Below are 21,960 nucleotides of genomic sequence, written 5' to 3' on the forward strand. Positions count from 1 at the left end.
ACCGGGCGTGAGTCGTGCTTCGGTAGCTCAGATGGTAGAGCACTTGCCCGCGAAAGGCAAAGGTCCCGAGTTCGAGTCTCGGTCGGGCACACAGTTTTAATCTGCCAGGAAGTTTCATATCAGCGCACACTCCGCTGCAGAGTGAAAATCTCATTCTGGAAACATCCCCCAGGCTGTGGCTAAGCCATGTCTCCGCTATATCCTTTCTTTCAGGAGTGCTAGTTCTGCAAGGTTCGCAGAAGAGCTTCTGTTAAGTTTGGAAGGTAGGAGACGAGATACTGGCAGACGTAAAGCTGTGAGTACCGGGCGTGAGTCGTGCTTCGGTAGCTCAGATGGTAGAGCACTTGCCCGCGAAAGGCAAAGGTCCCGAGTTCGAGTCTCGGTCGGGCACACAGTTTTAATCTGCCAGGAAGTTTCATATCAGCGCACACTCCGCTGCAGAGTGAAAATCTCATTCTGGAAACATCCCCCAGGCTGTGGCTAAGCCATGTCTCCGCTATATCCTTTCTTTCAGGAGTGCTAGTTCTGCAAGGTTCGCAGAAGAGCTTCTGTTAAGTTTGGAAGGTAGGAGACGAGATACTGGCAGAAGTAAAGCTGTGAGTACCGGGCGTGAGTCGTGCTTCGGTAGCTCAGATGGTAGAGCACTTGCCCGCGAAAGGCAAAGGTCCCGAGTTCGAGTCTCGGTCGGGCACACAGTTTTAATCTGCCAGGAAGTTTCATATCAGCGCACACTCCGCTGCAGAGTGAAAATCTCATTCTGGAAACATCCCCCAGGCTGTGGCTAAGCCATGTCTCCGCTATATCCTTTCTTTCAGGAGTGCTAGTTCTGCAAGGTTCGCAGAAGAGCTTCTGTTAAGTTTGGAAGGTAGGAGACGAGATACTGGCAGAAGTAAAGCTGTGAGTACCGGGCGTGAGTCGTGCTTCGGTAGCTCAGATGGTAGAGCACTTGCCCGCGAAAGGCAAAGGTCCCGAGTTCGAGTCTCGGTCGGGCACACAGTTTTAATCTGCCAGGAAGTTTCATATCAGCGCACACTCCGCTGCAGAGTGAAAATCTCATTCTGGAAACATCCCCCAGGCTGTGGCTAAGCCATGTCTCCGCTATATCCTTTCTTTCAGGAGTGCTAGTTCTGCAAGGTTCGCAGAAGAGCTTCTGTTAAGTTTGGAAGGTAGGAGACGAGATACTGGCAGAAGTAAAGCTGTGAGTACCGGGCGTGAGTCGTGCTTCGGTAGCTCAGATGGTAGAGCACTTGCCCGCGAAAGGCAAAGGTCCCGAGTTCGAGTCTCGGTCGGGCACACAGTTTTAATCTGCCAGGAAGTTTCATATCAGCGCACACTCCGCTGCAGAGTGAAAATCTCATTCTGGAAACATCCCCCAGGCTGTGGCTAAGCCATGTCTCCGCTATATCCTTTCTTTCAGGAGTGCTAGTTCTGCAAGGTTCGCAGAAGAGCTTCTGTTAAGTTTGGAAGGTAGGAGACGAGATACTGGCAGAAGTAAAGCTGTGAGTACCGGGCGTGAGTCGTGCTTCGGTAGCTCAGATGGTAGAGCACTTGCCCGCGAAAGGCAAAGGTCCCGAGTTCGAGTCTCGGTCGGGCACACAGTTTTAATCTGCCAGGAAGTTTCATATCAGCGCACACTCCGCTGCAGAGTGAAAATCTCATTCTGGAAACATCCCCCAGGCTGTGGCTAAGCCATGTCTCCGCTATATCCTTTCTTTCAGGAGTGCTAGTTCTGCAAGGTTCGCAGAAGAGCTTCTGTTAAGTTTGGAAGGTAGGAGACGAGATACTGGCAGAAGTAAAGCTGTGAGTACCGGGCGTGAGTCGTGCTTCGGTAGCTCAGATGGTAGAGCACTTGCCCGCGAAAGGCAAAGGTCCCGAGTTCGAGTCTCGGTCGGGCACACAGTTTTAATCTGCCAGGAAGTTTCATATCAGCGCACACTCCGCTGCAGAGTGAAAATCTCATTCTGGCTATCTCAAGTTTTGTCTGAAATTACTTTATTTCAGATTAATGCAGTAGTGTAGAGATCACAAGTGCAACACAAACAGCACAAAATTACTTCTTCTCAGAAAGAAATAACACGAAGGGACTCTAAGTTCAACACAACTATGTAATGTACATATATTCTAGAACATGTTCAAACTATGTCCATGTAGACAAAGACAGTGACGTGCTAGGCGTCTTACCGCTCTCGGTATGTTGCAGGTTCCGTCCACCTCGTTGCGCACAGCTACACGGCCATTTTCATTTCACTGCTGTAGTTGTGCTACAGTCTCAGTTGCACCACCATAGACGAGCTCCTTGAGACGACCCCAATGGTAAAAGTCCAGAGTGTTAAGATCCGATCTGACGGGCCACGCAACAGGCCCTGCACGACTTACCTACTTGCGGATATGAGCAACACTGAGATACTCTCTTGCCTCCCTACTGATATGTACAGAGCAGCCTCGTGCATAAAGGAGTGGGACATCATGAAGCAGGCCACCCAGTGCATGTTCTAAAAACTGTGCCAGTCAAGCTCTATGGAATGACATGCGATCCGAGTAACTGATCGTTCACGCCACGGCAACTGTTCACTACAAAACGACGTTGCTATCCTCGAACTGCAGTTACGCGAGGATTCTCATACGCCAGGACGTGCATGTTATGAGCGTTCATGACAACCGCACGACTAAAGAGGCTCTCATTCGTGACCAGCACCCGACGACTGAACAGTGGATCAGCAGCATGGCGCTCGAGTAACCACTGACAGAATTTCTTGTGTCTATGGTGGTCTATAGCTGTCAGCTCCTGTACCTTCTGCAGAAGAAATGAATGGGATTGCTGTCTCCGAAGCAGGTGATTGAGGGACACCTTCCGGCCGAAGTGGCCGTGCGGTTAAAGGCGCTGCAGTCTGGAACCGCAAGACCGCTACGGTCGCAGGTTCGAATCCTGCCTCGGGCATGGATGTTTGTGATGTCCTTAGGTTGGTTAGGTTTAACTAGTTCTAAGCTCGAGGGGACTAATGACCTCAGATGTTGAGTCCCATAGTGCTCAGAGCCATTTGAACCATTATTTTGAGGGACACCTACAGTGGCACTTATATGGCGGGTACTTATGATCGGGATCTTCAAATACCATTTCGAGGACGTTCTCAACACCCACTTCATTCAAATGAGAACGAGCTAAACGTGGCGCACCACGAATTCCATATTCACTTAAACGTCTGTTCACCGGAATGAAAGTCTGATGGTTTGGTTCTATTTTGTTTGGAAACATTTCCATATACTGTCGTCTCGCTGTTCGTGTATTGCGCCGTAAAGAATGCGCGTATTTGAGAATTCATCGTCTGAGTACGCCATTGCACCGTACACGGTAGTCAATGAACTACAGATTGAATGAATGTATGTTGTACGTCTGGTGTCGCTAAAATACAACAGCGCCATAGAGTATAACGGACCACACCGAAATCAGGTAAAGAAAGGTATTTCGTGCCAGAATCAACTGAGCAGTGAAGAGAGGTGTATAAAGAAAAATCATTCGATATGCATGCGAACATGACACGCCGAAAGCCCGTACTGGAATATGACGTAACGCCTGCCTCAAATAACGTTACGCATCTTAACTCGGAAATAAAGCAGTTTCAGACAAATCTTTATTTAACGTTTTACTCTTATTTCGTTGCGTACATTACAACCACAATGTATGTACAGTTACTTTTGAATCACCCTATGTAAACTGTAAGCTAAAACATTTAAGATTTTTGGCCTTACTTTTCGGTATCATGTAGTTTAAATTTACTATAATTTATATTTTGTAACAAATAGTGAACTCATAAATAATATTTAACTTAATTAATACAACACGTAATAAAAGGTTGGTGGTGCACATTATAGTTCGTTAAAATAACGTTTTGAGAGATCCGATTTCCGGATCCTCTTTTTTGAGAACCATAATGATTCTGTTAACACCCTCTATGAGTATGCTCGAAGCTTTGCATGTGACGATTCTTGCCATCCAGAATGATGTGTCGTGTTATTTTTATTGCAATCATAAAGCAATGCTAGAATATGCATTAAGCCCAAGATCTAAGAAAATTAAAATGCATTCATCAGTATGAATGGAGGGTTGATAAGAGAAATCATATCAATCACTTACAGTATTTAAATGTAAGAAAATCGCTTATCACATATTCTTATTTGATCTTCTCCTGTTGAACCGTATATAAGTTCACCCACCCTTAGGTCTCGGAATTTTAACGGTAAACCTCACAGTGATTCACAAAGCCTCTCTTACAGTGTCTGCCAATGGAGTTGGCTGACCATCTCCGTGACGCTTTCGATCTTAGTAAATGATCCCGTAATGAAACGCACTACGTTTCTCTGGACTTCCTCTATTTCATCCACTGATACTATCTTCAACGCATCCCATACCGACGAGCAAGATTCAAGTATTGGTCGAACAAGGTTTCGATAGCTGGCCCCTTTGTGGATGGACTTTATTTCCCGAGGATTCTTTCAGTGAATCTCAGTCTCGACCTTACCTGTCATCAATTTTATGCGGTCGTTCCAATTCAAATCGTTCTGTTCACGTACTTCTACGTATTTAGTATATGCTTAGGCTTCCAGTCATTGTTTTGAAATCATGTAATCATACAAAAATGGGTCTTTCTGTCCATTCGTACGCAATATGTCACATTTGTTTGCGTCGCGGGTCAACTGTCAACCCCTAAACCAAGTATCGATACTCTGCAGGTCTTTCTCCAACTCGCTAGAAACGGACTGATCGCCATCGGCGGGATCACATGGTTTCATGTCATGAGGCAGTGGAAATATGGAGTCAGCATTTGGCGGATATAGACTTTCTCTTTCACCTATGTGTGATCACTCAGTCTGCGCACTTCTCATAAGCGTTTCTTTGTGTTGCAGGATAATGACTGACAACTTCCTGGAGGCGATCAGACCGGACACCTTCGACTACACTCCAGGCATCAGAAGGCTGTGAGTACCCAACGCGTAACAAGCGCTGTTCTCAAACATTATTTGTAATTGTACTCAGCTTTAATAAAGTATTCGGTTCCAAAATTATCATCACATTCGAATAAATGTATTGAACCATCTTCTGGAGAGAAACCTGTTAACCGCAGCTCACTTCGGCCGCCCCAAAATGCTTCTTTAATGAGATGGGAAAACGTTGTATAAAGGGCGTTTAAAAAGAAACGAGCCGGAGGCATAATTACAGAAACCAGTACCTGTATGTTAGAAGTACTGACCCTGGTTGTTGAGACACTTGTCCCACTGTGACACAAGTCGGTGAATGGTTGTCTCATAAAATTCCCGGGGCTGCGTTGTTAACCAGTTCCGCACGTACAGCTGGACGTCGCCGTCCGAGGTGAATCGTTTGCCCCTCAGAGCCTTTTTAAGGGGACCAAAAATGGCGTAATCACTGGGAGAGAGGACCGGAAGGTGGCTGAGAATTTCCCGTCTGCATTTCTGCAGGAGTGCCGCGACTGTGTTGGCAGTATGAGGCTTTGCATTGTCCTGGAGCAGAATGACCCCACGGGTGAGATTGCCTGGTCGTTTTGATTTGATCGCTTCACGAAGGGTGGTCAAGATCTGCGAGTAACACTGGGCATTCACTGCTGTCGCGTGCTGCAGGAAGTGAATCAGGAGGAGGCCATCTTGGTCAAAGAAGAACGTCAGCATAACCTTTCCTGCACTCGTGTGGACGACGATGTCCAGCTGTACTAGCGGAACTGGTTAATATTGCAGCCCCGAGAATTTTATGAGACAGCCTTTCAGTGGAACAAGTGTCTCTACAGCGAGGGTCAGTACATCTAACATACAGGTACTGGTTTCTGTAATTATTCCTCCGGCTCGTTTCTTTTTGAACGCATCTTATATCAGAAACTCGTTTATCGTAGAACTAAACTATAAAATTTCCTGTGAACTTTCAGTACGCAGATCAAAAATTTATTCTATTGAAACTAAAGTGGTATTCCCATTGCAAGGGCAGAGTCGTATTTTGACTGCAGAAAACAAGGAGCCATCTTAGCAAATGATGTGATGCAACAAGATTAAATTCGCAGAGAAGAAACATTAAATAGTGTGTGCCACAAGGATCAGCGCTTGGGCTATACCTGTTCTTGGTCAACACGAATGACTTCAATGGGACGTTGTAGAATTCTTCAAAAATTGTAGTGTTTTCTGATGACATAAGGATACTGATAAACGGCCCAAAGACACTGATATTCGGGGAGAATAATGTACAGAATAGGCTTACAACAGTTTCACAGCTAACAGCTTGAGCTTCAGTCTTAGAAAAACTGACGTTATGCAGTTTCAACGAATTAGAAATGACTTGTAGATACCATAAATGAAAATCAGTCGAAATAGCCTGGATAAGCCTCCATATCTGAATTTAAAATGGGTGATAAATTGAGATCGTACCATCATGGGGATAAGATGATCGAACACCTCGGTTCTGCTAGATTGCTTCCCAGAAATCCCTCTCCCAATGCCTCCGAAAATGTTCAAATGAGTTTGAATTTCTAAGGAACCAAACTGCTTAGGCATCGGTCCCTATACTTACACACTGCTTAAAGTAACTTATGCTAAGAACAACACACACACCCATGCCCTAAACGGCCCAAAGTCACTGCAAGCAGACACATTCGGGAGAATAATGTACAGAATAGGCTTACAACAGTTTCACAGCTAACAGCTTGAGCTTCAGTCTTAGAAAAACTGACGTTATGCAGTTTCAACGAATTAAAAATGAGTTGTAGGTACCATAAATGAAAATCAGTCGAAATAGCCTGGATAAGTTTCGAAGTTTGAATTTAAAATGGATGATAAATTGAGATCGGACCAGCATGAGGATACGATGATTGAAAGACTCGGTTCTGCTAGATTTCTTCCTAGAAATCCCTCTCCCAGTCCCTCCGAAAATGTTCAAATGTGTGTGAATTTCTAAGGAACCAAACTGCTTAGGTCATCGGTCACTATACTTACACACTACTTAAACTAATGCTAAGAACAACACACGCACCCTTGCCCGAGAGAGGACTCGAACCTCCGGCGGGAGGGGACGCGCAGTCCGTGATATGACGCCTCAAACCGCGCGGCTACTCCGCGCAGCAATGCCTCCGAATGTTTTATTCTGTTTTCTATATCAGTTGAGCTATTACATGTCATGCATATTACTCGATCGACGTTCCCGCATCGCTGACTCAAGTTGCAACCCTCTGCCCCGAGAGGGCTCTGAACTCTAAAGTGTATTATGGCGATGTAACTTGACTATGTCGGTGTGTGAGAGACTGCCAGCTGTAATCGATTTCTAATAGCTGGAAACGTGTCTCCAATTGAAATCCATACAAGTCATCGACGTCAGTAATGCTCTACGTTGGGTTGTTCGTTCTCATAATGAAGGCAACGGTGGTGCTAACATCAACCTGTGACACAGAGCTCGAAGTGGACCACTGCTTACGGCAACAGAAGAGACTCATCGGATTCGGTTTGATGAACTCACCAGAGAAAATCTTCGGCTAACACGCACACAGCTCCCAGGTAAGTGTGACATATTACGAGAGTGTGTACAGACCATCATTGGAGAAGGAGAGAAAACTGTGTGCATGATGGGTGCCTCGAATGGTCACCACTGTTATGAAACAGAGGAGATTCGACATCTTTTAACAATTTCTTTTGCGTTTTGAACGCGAGGGTGATAAAGTCCTTAACATCATTGTGACAGTTTGGGTTTACATTTGACCTCAAACAACAAGAGATCATCAACAGAGTTCCTCCGCAAAGGGTCACCGACGCTAGAACAGTCCAAGACCATGCCATCTTCAGGCAAAGTCATGTTCACTGTTTTCTGGGATTTTGCAGGTGATGTATACTTGGAGATCATGCCCAAAGGCACAACCATAAACTCGGCAGTATACTGTGGGACCCTCCTAAATTTTAAAGGACGAATTTGAAGAGTTCGTCCACGTATGGAGCACGCGCCCCTACAGCGTGACAATGTCAGAACATACACGACCGTTGCGACATCTGTAACAGTACGACGCCTTGGGTCCACTGTCATCGATCATCCTCCGTACAGTGCCGACTTGGCCCCATCTGGTTTTCATCTGTTTACAAAACTTAGAGTGCTCCATCGAGGACTTCACTTTGATAGTGATGAAGCAGTGGAGGCAGAGGTGAGGTTTCGTCAATGAAGCAAAACGTTCCACAGTGACAGTATCAACAAGATAACCTGTCGCTGGGAGAAATGGGTTTGTCGCCATGTTGACTATGATGAGAAATAAATATGTAGACATGAAGAATAAAGACGTAGAATGCTAATAGCGTGTGTCTTATTTAAAAAGCTTTAAGAGTTTTGACATAAAAAATTCGTAGGCAATACGTTTCAGCCCGCCTTCGTGCTTTCGCTAAGTTCTCTTCAATGGCATTAGACCACTAGTTCACTGCGATTAAGGTGAAAAAAGTATTTATTGAACCTAAGCCTACAGTAAGAATAACAGAAGCCTGCAATAAGAATATCGTGTAAAGTCGATAACCTCAGTAACGTAAATAAAAGTAACTTCCTTATAGTCACGGCTGAAAAATACTAACGCGAATTCTTTACAGACGAATGGAAAAACTAGTAGAAACCGACCTCGGGGAAGATCAGTTTGGATTTCGTAGAAATATTGGAACACGTGAGGCAATACTGACCCTACGACTTATCTTAGAAGCTAGATTAAGGAAAGGCACACCTACGTTTCTAACATTTGTAGACTTAGAGAAAGCTTTTGACAATGTTGACTGGAATACTCTCTTTCAAATTCTGAAAGTGGCAGGGGTAAAATACAGGGAGCGAAAGGCTATTTACAATTTGTACAGAAACCAGATGGCAGTAATAAGAGTCGAGCGACATGAAAGGGAAGCAGTGGTCGGGAAGGGTGTGAGACAGGGTTGTAGCCTCTCCCCGATGCTGTTCAATCTGTATATTGAGCAAGCAGTAAAGGAAACAAAAGAAAAATTCGGAGTAGGTATTAAAATCCATGGAGAAGAAATAAAAACTTTGAGGTTCGCCGATGACATTGTAATTCTGTCAGAGGCAGCAAAGGACTTGGAAGAGCAGTTGAACGGAGGATATAAGATGAACATCAACAAAAGCAAAACGAGGATAATGGAATGTAGTCGAATTAAGTCGGGTGATGCTGAGGGAATTAGATTAGGAAATGAGACACTTAAAGTAGTAAAGGAGTTTTGTTATTTGGGGAGCAAAATAACTGATGATGGTGGAAGTAGAGAGGATATAAAATGTAGACTGGTAATGGCAAGGAAAGCGTTTCTGAAGAAGAGAAATTTGTTAACATCGAGTATAGATTTAAGCGTCAGGAAGTCGTTTCTGAAAGTATTTGTATGGGGTGTAGCCATGTATGGAAGTGAAACATGGACGATAAATAGTTTTGACAAGAAGAGAATAGAGGCTTTCTAAATGTGGTACTACACAAGAATGCTGAAGATTAGATGGGTAGATCGCATAACTAATTAAGAGGTATTGAACAGGATTGGGGAGAAGAAAAGTTTGTGGCACAACTTGACGAGAAGAAGGGGTCTGTTAGTAGGACTTGTTCTGAGGCACCAAGGGATCACCAATTTAGTATTGGAGGGCAGCGTGGAGGGTAGAAATCGTGGAGTGAGACCAAGAGATGTATACACTAAGCAGATTCAGAAGGCTGTAGGTTGCAGTAGGTACTGGGAGATGAAGCAGTTTGCACAGGATAGAGTAGTATGGGGAGCTGCAACAAACCAGTCTCAGGACTGAAGACCACAACAACAACAAGACTATGCATCCCTTTTTGGGAATCAGGGTGCAATAGGACATCCTGGTGAAAATATCTGTAACAGGTTGCTTTGAATATCAAGTAAAAAAAAATCCCCAAATTTTTAAAACAGACTAGAGGAATACCTCATTAGCTATCCCTTCCACAATTTATCTGAATACTTGGACGCGGGAATATAAATTCCACGTAACCCTAATATTGATATTAAACGGTTCCTGACTTTGCCAGTATAGAGACAGCTGATTACGATCTGTAAAGTCACATCTACATGACTGCTCTACAGTTCCTTTGGTAGGAACTGCCGGCCGGAGTGGCCGTGCGGTTCTGGGCGCTGCAGTCTGGAGCCGAGCGACCGCTACGGTCGCAGGTTCGAATCCTGCCTCGGGCATGGATGTGTGTGACGTCCTTAGGTTAGTTAGGTTTAATTAGTTCTAAGTTCTAGGCGACTGATGACCTCAGAAGTTAAGTCGCATAGTGCTCAGAACCATTTGAACCATTTGGTAGGAACTCATGGAACGACTTACAGTTTCTCAACCTTTCCACTTTCGAATAACACTAGGGAAAAATGAACACCAAAAGCTTTGCATACGAGCTCTGATTTCTCTTATTTTATTACATGTAAATGCGAGTCAACAAAATATATTAACATTCGGAGGAAAAAATTTGGAGGCAAATGCGGGGATGGTTCCTTTGACTGGGCACGGCCGACTTCCTTCCCCCTCCTTCCCTGATCAGATGAGACCGATGACCTCGCTGTTTGGTCTCTTTCCCCCAAACAACCAAACCCAAAAGAAAAATTTGGTAATAGAAATTTCGCGAAAAGATATCGTCGCAACGAAAAATGATTTTGTTTCAATGATATTCACCCCAGTTACCTTATCATGTCCGTGAGACTTTGTCCCTCATTTCGCGAGAGTACAAAACGAGGTGCCCTGCTGTGAACTTTTTCCACGTCCTCTATCAACGCTGTGTTAACAACCCCATGGTGTGTAGCAGTACTCCAGAATAGGACTGAGGAGTGTAGTGTAGGCACTGTCTTCCGGATATTTGTTGCATTTTTAAGTGTCCTTCCTATAAAAGGCAATTTTAGGTTCATTTTCCCAGCAACATTTCCTACGTGACGGGTCCAGTTTAAGATATTCGTAATTGTAACCCCTAAGTATTTAGTTGAATCGACAACCTTCAAATTTATGTGATACGTTGTGTAATCGAAATTTTATGAATTTTTTTTAGTACTCAATTGGAGGACCTCAAACTTTTTGTTGTTTAAGCTCAACAGTCACTTCTCGCACGTCTTGTCTAAATCATTTTATAATTGGTACTGATCTTCTGATGATCCTAATAGACAGTAAAGAACAGTACCATCTGAAAACCACCTAAGAGGATTGCTCAGGATGTCTTCTAAATCTTTTACATACGTTAAGAACAGCTGAGGGCCTAGAACAGTTCGGTGGGGAACCCAAGATATTACTTCGGTTTTACTAGAAGCTTTATTTAACGTATTCGCTAAAAATAGGAACTCAGTAGTATAATAGGAAGAGCAGTGGGTTTTTCAAATTAGGTCTTTTTCTCGTAACATTCATTTATAAATTCATCCAGATGTATGTATACTTTGGATAGCTAACAATAAATCTCTAAGACTGTCGTGTCTGTCTGTTTCTATATTTGAACACGCTTCTCCATAACTACCAGACGAATTTTCGTGAGGGTTTCGTAGGTTGCTTGAACATAGTCCGGGGCACCGTTGAAGCTATAATTCATCAAAATCGGTTAATGGAAAAAAATTATAGCATCATTTAAATTTTTACTAAAACCGCCTTGTCTATCTGTTTGTACACGCTGCTAATCTTCAAAACTACTTGACGGATTCTCATCGGGTTGTCGTAGATAGCCGGCCGCGGTGGTCTCGCGGTTCTAGGCGCGCAGTCCGGAACCGTGCGACTGCTATGGTCGCAGGTTCGAATCCTGCCTCGGGCATGGCTGTGTGTGATGTCGTTAGGTTAGTTAGGTTTAAGTAGTTCTAAGTTCTAGGGGACTGATGACCACAGCAGTTGAGTCCCATAGTGCTCAGAGCCATTTGATTTTCTTGTCGTAGATAACTTGAGTATACCTTGGGTCACCGTACGGGCTTTATTTCATCACAATCTGATCACGAAAAGAAAAAGATATCGTGGTTTAAAGTTTTCGTGTCTGTCTGTCGGCTTGAACACTTTAATCTCTTTCAAGGGATTTTCACAGGTAGCTTGAACATAGCTTTGGGCGCCGTATGAGTTTTATTTTATCAAAACCGGATCACGGAAAAAAGGATATCGCAATTGCAAATTTTATACACACTCACACACTCATAAATAAATGTGAAAGTCACTGTCTGTTACGTTTTGACGAGTACCTACTGAGCCGATTTCGATGAAATTTTGTTTGGAGATAGCTTTAACCAAGAATAACAACACAAATTACTTTATCAAGTACGTAGTACAAGATATTTATTGATTTGAGGAATATTACTTGAATTAGGGGGAAATATTTACTCTTTGAAAAAGCTATTTATTCTTTGACTTTTGATATTTATCGTATTCGTAAAAGAACTTCTGTTTGTTGATGTGTACCACGTGACACGATTCAAAGTAATGAATACAATGCTTAAACAATCTTCAGTGTATTGAATCCATACTTCCATACAATTTACTGCATAATGTACGCATTGTATAATGTATACCTACAGGGTGGCGCACGAAATGTGTTACCATTTTGTTTTTGAATATAAACTTTATTGTCAATACAATCTAAAGGAACATATACTACGGTGAAGAACTGTCCATGGAGATTTGTTCTAACTCAGCACATGCTCAATATGTCCACCATTTCGTTTCCTAACTTCCTTCAAACGAACACAAGTTAGTGATTACCCTATGGCATATGTCTTCCCTAATTTCACTGCAATCTTGAATAATAAGTCTTCTGAGCTCCATTAAATCACGTGGACGTTTCGGGAAAATTTTTTACTTTAGGTACCCCCAAAGAAAAAAGTCATATGGGTTGAGGTCTGGACTATTGTGGGGCCAATTTTGTCCGTCATTGAAGCGACCTGGGAACCTTAGTGAAATGATCCGCATGTCGAAATGCTCGTGTAAAGACTCCAACACAGTGTTTGCAGTATGTGGCCTTGCCCCATCTTGCATGAACCACTGCGTGTTGAAGGGCAAGGCAGTAGCAAGAAGCTGTGGAATGAAGCTGTTGCGAAGCATGCTCAAATGACGCTAGCTGTTCACAGTTTCTTCAAAGAAAAAGGGTCCAATAAGTCCGCGACTGGGAATTGCTGCCCACGCTGCAATCCTCGGAGCATAATGTTGTCGTTCATGAAGCACTTGTGGGTTTTCAGTGGCCCAAAAGCGTCCATTTTGTTTGTTAACCACACAGCCTAAATGAAAATGCGCCTCGTCTGGAAACCAAACGTTGTTGTGAGTTTCTTCCCTATCCTCTGCCCACTGAGCAAACAGTAGTCTCTGCTGCTTGTGTTCTTCAGTGAGCTTCTGTGCACAGGTCATCTTTTACGGGTACATATGGAGGTCACTTTTAAGAATGCGTTGAACGGAGCATCTGGATATCCCCAGTTGCACTGCTGCCTTTCGACACGATTTCCCGGGACTTCTCTGTACAGCAACTTGTACCGCTTCAGTATTTTCCGGTGAACAAACAGGCTTAGGCCGAGGTCGCTTCCCTTCCAGTACTGTTCCTTCCTGTACAGATTTATCGTACAACCTGTGGATGGTCTTCTTGCAAGGGACCCACATGTATTAAACTGTTGTCGAAAACGCCTCTGAGTCACAACAAGGCTTTTCGTTTCATGAAAAAGTAACACAATCGCCGATCGTTGCTGTGTCGTCAGTCTTCCATTGTCAGCCATTGCTGCTTACTAGTCTCCTAGCGGCAGTATCGTGAATTACACGTCATTTCGTAACTCATTTGTTTTTCCAAGCTCTGCTGGTACTGTTGTAGAGATCCCAGCGGGATATCTAATGTGCGTCGTAAATTGTGAAAGAAACAATTGGTAACACATTTCATGCGCCACCCTGTATTACAATAGCACTATACATAGATGCATGTTGCTGCCCATGCCCAAGTGTACGCAGCACTTGGCAGAGATGCTGCACATGATTACGCATCGTGCGTTGGGACAGCATAGGTGGGGCAAGAGTGGGGCGTGAATCATGAGCTATGTTTACCCGAACAGGCAGACAGGTGAGGACAACTGACGTTATTACATTACTCATCATAACAAAAGTGCTGACATGTAAGCACAGCTGCAGACAACAGCTAGTTTACAGTGTTTACTAGTTTGAGTAATTTAGCATTGGACTTAATTTGTTGTTAGTGAACTTTACAGAATAAACCATCAATGACTGTTTCTGCGTGCTAAAGTATAACTGGATTAGTTTCACATTCCTGATGGGATGTACAGAACATGTGTCAACGAATGCATGAATCTGAAGATAACCAATGCTTATTTGAAATCGTATTCTGTGATTGCGACTAAACCTAAAAAAGTGTATAATACGCCACTCAGCTTACTGTAGAGGCAAAATGTCTTTTTCCTTCCGTTATTACTTACTTTTAATGTGTATATGGTTTTCTTAGTACTGTGTTTATTCCGTTCTGCATATACTGCCGTGGATTAAAGTGTCATTGACCAATTTTACAGTTTATTTGTTACACTAGCTGCTACCAAGCATTCCCTGTAGCAGTGTCAGCCTGCTCAGTTCCTTGGGTTGCTACAGGACCCCATTCCCCTCAGAAGTATGTTTCCATCAACTAATGAAAATTTCACGTCTCACTACATTTCCACACACATAGGAAAAACAGCACAAGCGTTAATGACTCATCTTTAGCGCACCCTAAAGACAAAAATCATCATCACGGAGTTGCACATGCACATCTGTCCATTATGTTTTCAGTTAGCGTGTTCATTGTTCCAGCTTCTAGTCACGTAGTTTGCCGCACGATGCCTCACGACACATATTTGCCCTATGAGATCAGATTTCTATACAACCGCTTGACCATATGAATTATGTGCTGCCCTATAGACTCCTACACGAAATGTTAATGTTATTCCACAGTCAGCCATAAATAACCGGCGATATTCCCTTCCGTTCGCCTCTTCACGAGAGCCGTTTATCACTTTCGCGCTGGGAATTAAAATCCGTGCAGCGGTAATTAGTTCTGGAGTCGGCCACCTGCTCCCCCTTCGCTTGCCTCGCAGTAATGACGTCACTTTATTACCGTCCCTCATCGCGCTACACGTACGCGGTTAAACTGCGGACACATTTCTTCTTACACCGATGGTATACGCTATTAATTGAATTTAATTTTACACTGCCCCTGCACCTTTAACAGCCAGGCGGCAGGATTGCACAGAGAATTGAAATTTCTGGATCTTTAATGTTCTCTTCGAGGTACTTCGAATATTTCGGGTTCCACCATTACTGTGACTACGATTTTTGCTATCGAGAGACAGAATTTTCTTACTTTTTGTTACTGAATCCATTACGTAACATACACCGGTGTTGCTACGTTATTTAAACCAGTGCACTCATGTTTTAAAGGTATGATATTGAGATCTATGTCCGATCACCATTTCCTGCTAAGAATCGACTGTCAGGAACAAGTCACTGTTTAAGTTATCCAATTCATTTTATTATCCTTTACCGATGTCGAGTGTTCTTACACTTACCCTGGGAAAATGAAGATTTAGTTTATTACGGAAAACAAATAGCATTTCTGACGTTCTCGACACTCCCGATTTCAAGACGATGCATTGTAAACAGTTTACATGGGTCTTACGTGTGAGACCACGGTAGAATATGTACCTGAAAGAAACTGAAAATAATAGTAGATTTTTATAGTACCCACCACCGCAAAAGCATCAATAGAATGTGGTCATTTTATGTGCTGCTATTCTCACACTGTCATTCAGTAACTTTACAGATTTACCTACATTACGATCCATCTAAGCATTATAAGTTTCATTTAGCAGAGTGTGGCAAATACTAACCTTTAACAGCTGTTACATCGTTTCTAAATACAATTTCACACAGACCATGGCAAATACAATAAATTTTATATCAGCTATGACGAAGCATTTAACACAAACGTAGACCAATCCGTCGTTCGTGTTGCATCAGTTCTGATTTCAATATTCTAATTTGTTAATAAATAGATTGGTGCATGCAACAAGTTATTAAGACGAACTATTACTTCAAAATCTTCTAGGATGCCAGAATGATTTACGCATATGATCACGCCGTTACTGCTCAGAGAAAAGACTTTGAAAGAATCGAGCGAAAGCTGTCAAAATCCCTAGACTTACTGTCCACCTGCTGTAAAACGATTCAGCTGAAGCCAAATCCTTCTCAAACGCAGACGTGTGTATTCCACCTGAAGAACAAGGAGGCTACTAGAAGCCTGCAAATTATCTGTGGAGTAACTCTGCTGGAACACTGCACAGTCCCTCAATATCTTGGGGTTTCTTTGGATCGAGCGCTCATCTTTAAGAAACGTTGCAAACATACCAAGCAGAAAGTGAATGCATGAAATAGTGTGGTACGGAAGATCGCAGAAACAACTTGGGGATCACAGCCAGTGACAGTAAAAGCATCCGCACTAGCCTTGTGATATTCTGTGAGAGAATATGCCTGCCCTGTGTGGTATCAGATTTGCCACTCTGGTATTGTGGATGCAGCTCTTTATGAATCATGTCGTACCGACACAGGCCGTCTCCGCCCTACACTTACGGAGAACCTGTGCTGCCTTGCTGTAATAGCCCCCCCTCCCCCCCCCCCCCAGACATACGAAGGTTTTCAGCGGCCAGGCCACAACATATGCAGCTCACCTCATTTTCTTTCACAAGCCAGCACTACTAAGACTGAAGTCAAAGAAGGGCTTCCTGAGAACAGCCGAGGCGCTTGCAGAATTACTAAATGGGGGTAGGACGTCAAACGGGCCGACTTGGAGCAGGAGAAGCATCACAGGATATTTTAATTTCCAGTGTCTCTACTTTTACAAATAAATTCATAAACTTTTTCAGCATCATCAGGAAGGATTCAGGATTCACACTCATTGCAGTGGAAGTTCGAAAATAAACGAAGTAATTTTTTTTTTTTTTTACGTGTGAAATTTCATCATTTTTTCACTTACTAATGACTGCATTTGTTGCTATAGGTACACTTTTCTTTATAAATTAGAGAGATTCTTCGATGAATTTTGAACAGCATACATACCATACTTACAGGTGTATGAAACACTAGAATTTATTTAATTTTTGAAAAACGAATGAGCTGTTGTATTTTAAACTTCATGTTTAGAAAAAACACAAATTTTATAGTTAATTACCTCAATTTTTACCACAATTTTTAATAGATTTGGAAAATTCTATAGTTTCATACACCTTTCAGTATGGTTTGTATGCTGTGCAAAATTCATCGAAGCATCTCTCTTACTTATGAAGAAAAGTGCACCTATAGTAACAAATACTGCCATTTTTTTTTGTCATCAGTCATCAGTCTACTGACTGGTTTGATGTGGCCCGCCACGAATTCCTTTCCTGTGCTAACCTCTTCATCTCAGAGTAGCAATTGCATACGTCCTCAATTATTTGCTTGACGTATTTCAATCTCTGTCTTCCTCTGCAGTTTTTGCCCTCTCCAGCTCCCTCTAGTACCATGGAAGTCATTCCCTCATGTCTTAGCAGATGTCCTATCATCCTGTCCCTCCTCCTTATCAGTGTTTTCCACATATTCCTTTCCTCTCCGATTCTGCGTAGAACCTCCTCATTCCTTACCTTATCAGTCCACCTAATTTTCAACATTCGTCTGTAGCACCACATCTCAAATGCTTCGATTCTCTTCTGTTCCGGTTTTCCCACAGTCCATGTTTCACTACCATACAATGCTGTACTCCAGACGTACATCCTCAGAAATTTCTTCCTCAAATTAAGGCCGGTATTTGATATTAATAGACTTCTCTTGGCCAGAAATGCCTTTTTTGCCATAGCGAGTCTGCTTTTGATGTCCTCCTTGCTCCGTCCGTCATTGGTTATTTTACTGCCTAGGTAGCAGAATTCCTTAACTTCATTGACTTCGTGACCATCAACCTGATGTTAAGTTTCTCGCTGTTCTCATTTCTACTACTTCTCATTACCTTCGTCTTCCTCCGATTTACTCTCAAACCATACTGTGTACTCATTAGACTGTTCATTCCGCTCAGCAGATCATTTAATTCTTCTTCACTTTCACTCAGGATAGCAATGACATCAGCGAATCGTATCATTGATATCCTTTCACCTTGTGTTTTAATTCCACTCCTGAACCTTTCTTTTATTTCCATCATTGCTTCCTCGATGTACAGATTGAAGAGTAGGGGCGAAAGGCTACAGCCTTGTCTTACACCCTTCTTAATACCAGCACTTCGTTCTTGATCGTCCACTCTTATTATTCCCTCTTGGTTGTTGTACATATTGTATATGACCCGTCTCTCCCTATAGCTTACCCCTACTTTTTTCAGAATCTCGAACAGCTTGCACCATTTTATATTGTCGAACGGTTTTTCCAGGTCGACAAATCCTATGAAAGTGTCTTGATTTTTCTTTAGCCTTGCTTCCATTATTAGCCGTAACGGCAGAATTGCCTCTCTCGTCCCTTTACTTTTCCTAAAGCCAAACTGATCGTCACCTAGCGCATTCTCAATTTTCTATTCCATTCTTCTGTATATTATTCTTGTAAGCAGCTTCGATGCATGAGCTGTTAAGCTGATTGTGCGATAATTCTCGCACTTGTCAGCTCTTGCCGTCTTCGGAATTGTGTGGATGATGCTTTTCCGAAAGTCAGATGGTATATCGCCACACTCAAATATTCTACACACCAACGTGAATAGTCGTTTTGTTGCCACTTCCCCCAATGATTTTAGAAATTCTGATGGAATGTTATCTATCCCTTGTGCCTTATTTGACCGTAAGTCCTCCAAAGCTCTTTTAAATTCCGTTTCTAATACTGGATCCCCTGTCTCTTCTAAATCGACTCCTGTTTCTTCTTCTATCACATCAGACAAATCTTCGCCCTCATAGAGGCTTTCAATGTATTCTTTCCACCTATCTGCTCTCTCCTCTGCATTTAACAGTGGAATTCCCGTTGCACTCTTAATGTTACCACCGTTTCTTTTAATGTCACCAAAGGTTGTTTTGAGTTTCGTGTATGCTGAGTCTGTCCTTCCGACAATCATATCTTTTTCGATGTCTTCACAATTTTCCTGCAGCCATTTCGTCTTAGCTTCCCTGCACTTCCTATTTACTTCATTCCTCAGCGACTTGTATTTCTGTATTCCTGATTTTCCCGGAATATGTTTGTATTTCCTCCTTTCATCAATCAACTGAAGTATTTCTTCTGTTACCCATGGTTTCTTCGCAGCTACCTTCTTTGTACCTATGTTTTCCTTCCCAACTTCTGTGATGGCCCTTTTTAGAGATGTCCATTCCTCTTCAACTGTACTGCCTACTGCGCTATTCCTTATTGCTGTATCTATAGCGTTAGAGAACTTCAAACGTATCTCGTCATTCCTTAGTACTTCCGTATCCCACTTCTTTGCGTATTGATTCTTCCTGACTAATGTCTTGAACTTCAGCCTACTCTTCATCACTACTATATTGTGATCTGAGTCTATATCTGCTCCTGGGTACGCCTTACAATCCAGTATCTGATTTCGGAATCTCTGTCTGACCATGATGTAATCTAATTGAAATCTTCCCGTATCTCCCGGCCTTTTCCAAGTATACCTCCTCCTCTTGTGATTCTTGAACAGGGTATTCGCTATTACTAGCTGAAACTTGTTACAGAACTCAATTAGTCTTTCTCTTCTTTCATTCCTAGTCCCAAGCCCATATTCTCCTGTAACCTTTTCTTCTACTCCTTCCCCTACAACTGCATTCCAGTCGCCCATGACTATTAGATTTTCGTCCCCCTTTACATACTGCATTACCCTTTCAATATCCTCATACACTTTCTCTATCTGTTCATCTTCAGCTTGCGACGTCGGCATGTATACCTGAACTATCGTTGTCAGTGTTGGTCTGCTGTCGATTCTGATTAGAACAACCCGGTCACTGAACTGTTCACAGTAACACACCCTCTGCCCTACCTTCCTATTCATAACGAATCCTACACCTGTTATACCATTTTCTGCTGCTGTTGATATTACCCGATACTCATCTGACCAGAAATCCTTGTCTTCCTTCCACTTCACTTCACTGACCCCTACTATATCTAGATTGAGCCTTTGCATTTCCCTTTTCAGATTTTCTAGTTACCCTACCACGTTCAAGCTTCTCACATTCCACGCCCCGACTCGTAGAACGTTATCCTTTCGTAGATTATTCAATCTTTTTCTCATGGTAACCTCCCCCTTGGCACTCCCCTCCCGGAGATCCGAATGGGGGACTATTCCGGAATCTTTTGCCAATGGAGAGATCATCATGACACTTCTTCAATTACAAACCACATGTCCTGTGGATACACGTTACGTGTCTTTAATGCAGTGGTTTCCATTGCCTTCTGCATCCTCATGTCGTTGATCATTGCTGGTTCTTCCGCCTTTAGGGGCAATTTCCCACCCCTAGGACAAGAGAGTGCCCTGAACCTCTATCCGCTCGTCGGCCTCTTTGATAAGGCCGTTGGCAGAATGAGGCTGACTTCTTATGCCGGAAGTCTTCGGCTGCCAACGCTGATTATTTATCAAAATTTAGGCAGTGGCGGGGATCGAACCCGGGACCGAATACGTTTTGATTATGAATCAACGACGCTACCCCTTTTTTTTTTTTTTTTTTTTTTTTTTTTTTTTTTTTTTTTTTTTTTTTATATATATATATATCTGATTTACAAAAAACAAATACTAAAAAAAAAAAGTTGCATGGTGCGAGACTCGATCCGGCAACCTTCTTTTTTTTTTTTTTTTTTTTTTTTTTTTTTTTTTTTTTTTTTTTTTTTAAACTTCTCACTCGAAGAAAGACTAGAACCAAGGACATTTTTTTTTTTTTAAAGTAAGAAAATTACCTCTTTCACTTCAGGCGTTGGCCCCTATCACCCATACTACCCCCAAAAACCTATCTAGCCTAAAAACAAAAACAAAGCTAGTGCCACCGCCACTTTCATCCTGAAGCTAATTAGGACGGCCATTCGCCGCCACTTCAGGTTCCGCCAACGAACAAAAATTAAATATGCCTCTGAACTTTGTATAAAATAAAATAAAATAAAAGAAGAAAGGAAAGGGTATAATACTTTATTAAATTTTATTTGTTGTTAATTTGGTTCTTATTTTGTTCTTGTGTATTTATTTGGATTTGAAAGCAGGTCTCCTACCCACGTTTTTTTTTTTTTTTTACAATGTGCGAACAGTCACAGTTAACCAAGCCTGGAAAACTAAAACAGAATGAAGACGCCATCGAAGATATGAGACATAAATAGCATGAAAAGAAAGCTACCACGTCGTAGTGAGGCTTCCCAGCGACTGCGCCCACTGATAAGATTGTTCAATATATGGTCGTTTGCAGTTCGTTCTGACCTCATCTGCCACTGCCTGGAACATTCCAGCTACACGGCGGGCTGTGAAAGGCACTCCATAGGTAGTTTGCGAAGCACTGTCGATATCTGGTATGCCCGGAAATAGCATGATGTCTTTCTTGCAAATAGAGCCAGAAGTCAAGGAAATCCTTGTGTCCGTCACGACAGAGGTAATGGACGGCATGTCCACGTATCCAGGTGACGGAGTTGGTTCGAGTCTTGGGGTAAAATGTCTCATCCGGAAACAATAACGTGCGTGCAGATATATGCTCCGGCCTAACTCGCAAGAGATAAGCCAGCATCTGCCGCACTAGGTGCCAAACCGGTTCCGCCTCTCCACAGCTGAGGCGGTGCTCGTCAGAATCTACTGTATTACAACCCACACAATTGGGAGATTCTGTCATGTGGATATTGTAGAGACGTTCTTGCGTCACGAGCTTCCCATTAACGACGACGTACCATTGAGAAACAACATCGGAATCAAGCATGGCATCGTGTACAGTCTTCCACACCACGCGCCACCGTACGTCAGGATATTTTAGTTCGAC

The 21,960-nt window shown here is 42.8% G+C and overlaps 1 protein-coding gene across 1 annotated transcript in view; it reads left to right on the forward strand.

Moving 5' to 3' along the window:
• The window catches only part of LOC124622851 (leucine-rich repeat-containing G-protein coupled receptor 4-like), a 414,664-nt gene that overhangs the window by 260,166 nt on the left and 132,538 nt on the right, over positions 1–21,960 (forward strand). The window contains exon 3 of the mRNA XM_047148643.1: positions 4,903–4,974. Coding sequence (XP_047004599.1) covers positions 4,903–4,974 — 72 coding nt within the window. The remainder of the gene's footprint in view (positions 1–4,902; positions 4,975–21,960) is intronic.

Source organism: Schistocerca americana, chromosome 7, assembly GCF_021461395.2.
Source record: "Schistocerca americana isolate TAMUIC-IGC-003095 chromosome 7, iqSchAmer2.1, whole genome shotgun sequence".
Taxonomy (NCBI): Eukaryota; Metazoa; Arthropoda; class Insecta; order Orthoptera; family Acrididae; genus Schistocerca; species Schistocerca americana.